This window comes from Poecilia mexicana, unplaced genomic scaffold (genome assembly GCF_051168715.1).
Source record: "Poecilia mexicana isolate PSO_F unplaced genomic scaffold, ASM5116871v1 scaffold_3, whole genome shotgun sequence".
NCBI lineage: Eukaryota > Metazoa > Chordata > Actinopteri > Cyprinodontiformes > Poeciliidae > Poecilia > Poecilia mexicana.
This window is the reverse complement of record NW_028263372.1, coordinates 35,966,647-35,974,464: the sequence shown is the minus strand read 5'-3', so window position 1 is coordinate 35,974,464 and position 7,818 is coordinate 35,966,647. Positions and strand designations below refer to the sequence as shown.

The following is a 7,818-nucleotide window of genomic DNA, read 5'->3' as shown; positions in this document are numbered from 1 at the left end:
AAATAATGTAATCATAAAAGAAATACTGTAAAATTAGTAATCAATAAATAACACTAATGTTATAGATTTAAAATAAAGAAATATTTCAGCTTCAGACAGCTTTTACACATTTATTTAATCTCCGTTAAAAAAGCAGAGGAGCTGGTCGAGGCGTTTTATTTTGAAAGGATTCCCGGAAGTGTGTAATTAGTGAGTTGGAGCAGTTGGAGGCAGCTGGACCGGCGGCAGCAGTAGGTGCTGTCCCATCATCAGTTCACACCCAACGGGGCCGCAGCGCACCGCTCCTCCGGCCGAACACCATGACACCCGGATCCAGGACCGCAGCCTGAGCCGCACCGAGGACCGAACCCCCGGAGGACCGCGGGCACACGCACACAGCCGCGCGTACACGCACGCAGAAAGGCACGCACGCTCACGCGCGGGACAGCGACGCCGAAGATCGCAGCGACCCACCGGCAGATTGACGGAGGGAGCCGCGGAGCTGCGCTGCGGAGACGCGTCCCGCCACAGAACCCGGTCCGCGCGAGTCATTTCACGCCCACGCAGATTTTAAAACATGACATCTTCGGGGAAGGACGCCAACAGCGTGCATTACGCCAACTATGTGGGACCGTACCGGCTGGAGAAGACGCTGGGAAAAGGACAGACAGGTTAGTGAAAACCGCACCTGCTCCGCACACATCACGCGTCCTGCTAAGTGGCCCCAGTTTGGTGCTGCGTGTCCTGAATGTGCTGATGGTTGCGGGAGATGCCTCCTAAATGCGGATGCAGACTGCAGAGAGAGGAGCTGCTCTGCTCATGATGCTGCTGCTGATGATGGTGATGGTGATGATGGTGCGCCTTTAATCCTTGTTGTCAGGCAGACAGAGCGGGGTGATAATGGGCCCTTGTGAGGTTTGCGTGTCTTTTAGTTTCATCCATCTGTCACTGGGGCCTCTGCAGAAGAGGCAGAGCAGTGATGCTGCAGCTCAGGGTGATGCTGCAGCTTTGGCTCCAATGCAGCACACTTCAGCTCTGTGCCTGCACTGGAACAGCAAGTTATCTTCAGATTCTGATCCAGGCCCGCTCTGTTCAGGGACCAGTCAGAACTCAGAGGACTTCCAGGTTTAGGACCGGATCAGACACGGAAATCCTTCCTGAAGAGGCAGAATCTGGATTCTCTGTGTATGTTCCAGCAGAAATGAGCTGAATCAGGTCCTTTTGCCGCTGAATGACATCAAACTTAGAGGATGCAGAGAGAAGCTGGAGCTCATTGGTCAGTTTTCAGATTTTTATTCATTTTAACAGCATTTAAAGATTCACAGGAATCTTTGGAGACCTGTTAGATCAAACCGGAGGATCTTTCTGACTTTTCAGTGGTTCAAACAATTCAACATTCTTTTTAATGCTGAATATTGAGAATTAAAACCATTAACTCACTGATATTAGGGAGAATCTGACTCACTGACATAGAAATGTAAATCATATACAGAGGGTCAAAGGTCATACCAGCACAGGTTCATTGATCATTATGTAACCTGATGCCAGAGGAAACCGTGACTTAATGAAGTCAATCACACATTTATAAAAGCATCACTAGATAACCTTTATGTGTTCTTCATACGGAACGTCTGGAAGGCCGAGACAGAGCAAGTGTAAATAAAATAATCATATCTGTGGCAGGAGAGGTCATAATGACGATGTAAATAATGGAAGAAGATGTTCTAAGAAGGGAGCCCTGAGGAACCCCGCGTTGGATCGCTGCTGAGATTTTAAATTGCCAAATGACACAAAGTATTCTGAATCGATATTCTCCCTATCCGATCAACCAATCAGCTTTCTTTAATCAGTGAAACGTTTCGCTTTATGCAGAAGACAACAGAACTTTAGTCCAGTCGGCTCTCGCTCTGTTTTCTGTTGTTTTAGAGATTTAATCCTCTGGTGGATGTGAACTAACCATAAAACCACAGCTGGTTCTGAACTCCAGGTTCTAGAAAACAGATCTTTACATCCTGGATTCTCTCTGGCAGCTCAGACGTTCTGTTACGGCTCGGCTGGCTGAGTCCAGGTTCTGGTTTGGATGCTCCACCATCTGTGATCACACACAGCCAAGAATAATCAGGTCCAGCAGGTAAAAGTGATTCTCAGCTCTCTTCCTCTGCGGGTGAATAATTCATAGCCAGCCAATTAGCTCGTCTGCAGACTCGGAGTTGGAGCTTTGCAGAACGAGTTGCTGCCATATTAATCACAGTTTTTCTGTTACTTCTTTGTTCTTCTGCAAAGAAACGGAACAAGTTCATTTATTTTTAAACCTCCTCTGTTTAGACTGACTGAAGTTTCTGATCAGTTCCTCTCAAGCACAGATCAGGTGAAGCTGTTTCTTCATGCTGTGTGGAGAGGAAGCAGCGATGCAGAACATCTGGAGTTCAGGTCCAGATGTTCCTCACAGCATCCAGACCTGTTCTAGTTCTCCAGAAACAGGTTCAGTCTGTTTCTGTAGTTTATGGTTATGAGATAAAAGAACTGCAGATCATTAAATAATCATTTCTGGATCTGAAACTTCACAAAAGTTAGAAGATGAAACACAAGTGCAAATTTTCCTCCTGTAAGAATATTATTTGTGAATAATTCAGATAATAAAAATCTCTTTGATCTGCACGTCTTCAGATGACTCCACAGGCTGTAGAAGCTCATGCCTCAGCAGAAAGTGACGTCAGCTCAGTGTTGCATCAGCTCCATGTTGGAGGAATAATGAAGAGGAATCAGTTTCTGCAGCTGAAGCTCTGCAGGACTAAATTAATCACAGTTTGTCCTGTTTGAGGCGCAGCACCGCTGCAGACAGCAGCTTCCTGTTCACTCACTTTAATGCTGCAGTTTCTGTCCTCCTGCTGGATGATGGTGTGATTATGGATCTATAGAAGGTGCATTGATGCAGAAATGTGTCCATGCTGCAGACTGAGGGAGGACGGTTAGCTCGCTGATGGTTTTCATGCAAACCCAAAGAATCTGGTGCTGAGCTGTCAGACTGGGAACTCCGGATATCGTCAAACCTCCTACACGAGTTCAGGCTGAGCTCTCGCTGCTCTCGCTGCTCTCGCTGCTCTCGCTGCTCTCGCTGCGTCTCGCTGTTCGTGGGAAACACTGGTCGGCTCTGTTAGCTGCTGCTTCATTCGCATGTCTGAGATTCTCTGCATTTTTTGGATATGAAAGGAAAGAAATGTTGCAATTGTTGGGGTCTTGCAGGGCCAGGTCCTTAAAAACGATGAAGTGTTTTTTGTTGAAAGTACTTATGAATTATATTTACATAAAAATGAAATACTTTGGGGACTTTTTCTGAAAAACCTTTTGCTTGAATAAAATCGTCTCTGATTATCTGAATATTTGTTGCAGTTTTGCGTTATTTTGTTTTATAAAACCACAAACCAGCACTTCTACATGACAAAACACTTAATATTGAGGTTGGATATCTGTTGAGTATAGATATTAGTCCATGCTGTTATAGGATCTGCTGTAAGCTTGATGAGCGGTTCTGGTTCTGAAGGGCCCGGCCCGAGTTCTGCAGGTTTTCAGTGCATCTCTGCTTCATCACAGAAGTTTGCTTTTCTGAATTAAATTTGTTGTTGTTACCCAGTTTTCTCTGAGATGATCTTCCCCAGACATGTTCTACTTGGAGAGGAAATTAAACGTTTTAATTCTGAAAACTCACCATGATTAGCTTTGGATGGTGACGTTAGCGTTAGCTTGCTTGGTTATCTCAGACTACATTACATTATCAGATGTATTTTCTCTATTGTTCTACTGTTGATGAATCACAATTTTCTTGTAAATTTCCTGTAAACAATATGGGGATAAAAATACAGCCACGCATCAAGTCTAAATCATTCCTGTGGATGCTAGCATTAGCATACTTGGCTAACTCATGCTTGGTTAAGTTTTATGCTAATTTATTGTCCAATCTCTGCACACTGGTGTTTTACTGTCACACAGTTTATTTTCTAATCCACTACAGAGAGGAGATTTCAGTTGGAGATTTTCATGAGGCCTGAATCACAGTAGTTAGCTGTGAATGCTAATGTTAACCAGCTAATAATATCTTTAGCTTGTAAAACATTAGCAGTAGCACAGTTTGCACATTACAGCACATTTTGTATAACCTCTGTAAACTTGGATAGATTCTTTGTACGGGTCATGTACGCCGTGCAGGACATAAAATAATACAAATTAGCTTCTCATCAAATCAAAAACACAATAATTAGCTTTGAATGCTAAGATTAGAGTTGACTTGCTTAATTAGCTCATCACACAGTATCTAATGCCTCATTGATTCATTTATCTATATTTAATATAATCATCTTGTCCACTGTGCTGGGGGTATTTTTGCCTTCCAATATGCCTGATTAAATCTCTGGCGGATTGATTTTGTGCTTTATGTTTTTAATGATTCGTTCTTCGTGTTCATATTTTGCCAAAGACGTCCACTGTGTAGTTTGGAGAGTCGGCCATGTTGGAAATGTGAATCTTTTTCCTCTAGAAGAGAAACTGCTTTTCCTCTTCAGTTTTTACTTTTAGCATATTTTCAATTAAAGGCTGAAATGCTTCAGTGAAGAATTCCCAGCTGTAAATTAGCTCAGTTGAATCTAATTTAACCGCCACAGTTTTTAAAAATTCCCACTCTGAGCGTTACTTTTCCGTCTCAGGGCGACGAGCGAGGAACAATGGCTTCATGGTGTTGGTGCTGCGGAGTGTGAGGCTGCGCCGACTCTGAACAGTTAGTTTGTGTTCATGTGTGTGATTGTGTCAGTGGAGAGGGGGGTTATGGTAAGGAAGTCTTTTAAACGGTGCTGTAGCAGGCTTCACGCAGCGCTCGTTCTCTAAATGTTGGCTAACAGTTTGGATGGTTGTCATGGTTTCAGCTCTCCTCCAATGAGAGCCTCCGATCTTCTTTCTGTCTCCACCGTCAGGCTGCCAGTGTTTCCCTCGTTTTGTTGTTTCTCCCTGATCTGCTTTCTGACCGAGTCGCTGTTGACGTTTTTATCCGATTTGTTTTTCTGCTGCAGCTGAACAACATGTGGTTCTGCTTCATCCTTTTATGTAAATGTAATCAGCATATAGTGGAGGTTTTTGACACTGGGCCTTATGGGCGGTTGCCCAGGGAGGCATCTCGAAGGGGGGCGCACATCCACCAGATGGATATAAATTGAAATACACTGGATTTTATTCTGTATTTTAACTGGTTGGAGGAACCATGCATGGAAGAACCGTCACTGTAAGCACCAAGGTGAGGAACAAGTGAGCAAGAGTCACTGTTTTCTGTTTTTTCAGTTTTAGCCTTAAGATTTTAACTTTTTGGTCACTAAAGGAGAACAGTCATCTTGTGAATTCCCTGCAGATGCTCAGTTGGTTTTGCAACCAACAGCAATGATTCATCTCTTGAGTTCAGGAGCTTTAAATGAACGACTGAATGATAGATGATGGGTCAGAGTTTGTGAGAAAATACATCTCTAATAATTACTGAAAAGGACAGAAGATCCAAAAGAAACAGGAAGTATTATCAAAAAGAGATAAAGGCTCTTAATGTACACAGATATCAAAGATAATGGAGGGAAAAAGTTATTTATAGCTTTAAATTAAACTGTAGCTTTTAGACTTTTCTAAAAGAACCCCATTATTACCGACAGTGAAATCTAGTAGTGGCAGCATCATGCTGGTGGATAAGATTCTGAACAGTTCCCGTCACTTTGACCAAAACCTTCAGGAGTTTGTTAGAAAGTGGAGATGAACGAGTCCAAACACGGATGTCGTCTCCAGAAGAGAAGTTTCCTCTCCATCTGAGATTTGGAGAAGTTTTGGAAAGTGCAGCTTTCCTTTCTCAGCTGAAGGTTCTCCTCCAGACGCGGCTGCATGCAGGCGGTTCCTCCCGTCAGTCTGAGGATAACGACGCCGGCGAGACGGCAGCGTTTAGTTTTATTTGTCATAACCTGTCGTCGGCTGTGTGCCCCGGCGTGCGCTCTAATGAAAGTGTCATGTTATTGACGGGACGGTCCTAAACGCTGCGGTCCCTCGGCCCCTGAGCAGAGTGATGATGATGATGATGATGCTGAGGAAGGGGCAGCAGATGGCTGCCTGCCTTCAGGTGGCTGAAATACGGCTTCATTATCAGCAGGTTGCAGGTGGAGAGGCTCCCAGCAGGCGCAGCGCCATGCATTTGTGTGTGTGTGTGTGTGTGTGTGTGTGTGTGTGTGTGTGTGTGTGTGTGTGTGTGTGTGTGTGTGTGTGTGTGTGTGTGTGTGTGTGTGTGTGTGTGTGTGTGTGTGTGTGTGTGTGTGTTCTTCTGGCTCGTCACCGTGTTTTATTAGACTTGCAGGCTTTGCTTCATTATGCTGCATTAAATGTAAAACAGCTCACATTAAATTTGCGGCGCTTCATTTGCATCCAGACGATAAAAACTGGAAACTCCTGAATGTTTCTGGGTCTGAATCCATCATGAGCCCAAATCAGCTCACAGCCCATGAAACAAACTTCAGGACAGTTTCACTGGATCGCAATATTTTATAAGACAAAGAAAATATTTTTAATATAGAAATGTGAGTGTAATTAAGAATTACTGCGTCAGTGTGGCGTAGCACGGAGGAGCTCAGCCTGCGGTTCTGTTGGGTTCAGGAAGTCCAGTTCCTTCTGCTCTTCTTCGTTGGTTCTGCTGCATCTCCAGATTCTTCTAGCTGTGATGTTTGTGGACTCTTCAGATGATTTCCTGCGGGATCAGTGTCTTCCTGTGATGTTTCTCATATTACAGCTATAAGATCATATCTTTGTCTTTGATGTCTGAGAAACTAAAGTTTTGTTTTCCATCAGCTTTAAGTCAGAATGATCAAAGAAAAGCTTGAAATGAATCACTCTGTGATATCAGTTCACTTTTTGAGTTTCTGTATTTTGGATTATTTTTGCATTATTAACATCAAACCTCTGATCTGATGCAGCGTTTGGTTTGGTTTCACACCTGATGCTGATGATGGATTTTGGGTTCTTGCTGCTCTTCATAAGCTCCTAAATGTTGGTGTTTAATCATTTTAAAATAAAAATCAACCTGGATAAGTTCTAGTTTTATGTGATTCAGACTGAAGGAATTTATCTGTTGTCATTTTAAAAGGTAAAAACAATCATGCATGTTGACTCATTTCAGGTTTTCAAGCTTTTATTGTGAAACTTCAACATTTATTTTGTGGGCCACTGTTGCTATGCAACATGAGGGGCTGTAGCTGTCTGATTGTTTTAAATGAATTATTTTAACATTTATAACAAACGTTTCTCATCTTACAGTCAGGAAACCTGGTGGACGTCGAGGTCTAAGAAATTATTTCACTTATTTCTGTTTTGTTAGTTTTTCAGCTGATTTAACAGTTAAAAGCTAAATTTAGTCACTGGGGTGCAGACTGTGTGAGGTTTGCATGTTGCTGGTTTCATGTCTGCAGATTTTATCTGTGGTATCATAAAAAGTTTGATCTGAAGTAAGAGATTCATCACCGATATAACTCGTAGAAAACTGACTGAGGAGATTAAACTCACTAAATGACTTTTATGAGGTTTTTAAACCTTCGGTGCAGGACGGGGGACTGAAGCTGAGCAGGTATTTCTAATATTTGATTTATTTTCTGTCTAGAGAGAAAGAAGTGAATGCGTTGGTCTGCAGGTTGGTTTTAAAGCGTGGCTGTAGCTGTCTGCTCTGTTCAGGCTCCATGTGTTCAGTTGATGCTCAGAAACATAATGAAGCTTCTGTTGATGTGAAATAAACTGGATACCCGAACATTTTGTTTTTATCTGTTTAACCACAGAGAGCTGGTA

The 7,818-nt window shown here is 43.0% G+C and overlaps 1 protein-coding gene across 1 annotated transcript in view; it reads left to right on the top strand.

The window, feature by feature from the left end:
* The first annotated feature begins 204 nt into the window (after positions 1-204).
* LOC106925402 (serine/threonine-protein kinase BRSK2-like) overlaps positions 205-7,818 on the top strand; it is a 94,369-nt gene continuing 86,755 nt past the window's right edge. The window contains exon 1 of the mRNA XM_088004516.1: positions 205-650. Coding sequence (XP_087860642.1) covers positions 557-650 — 94 coding nt within the window. The 5' untranslated portion in view covers positions 205-556. The remainder of the gene's footprint in view (positions 651-7,818) is intronic.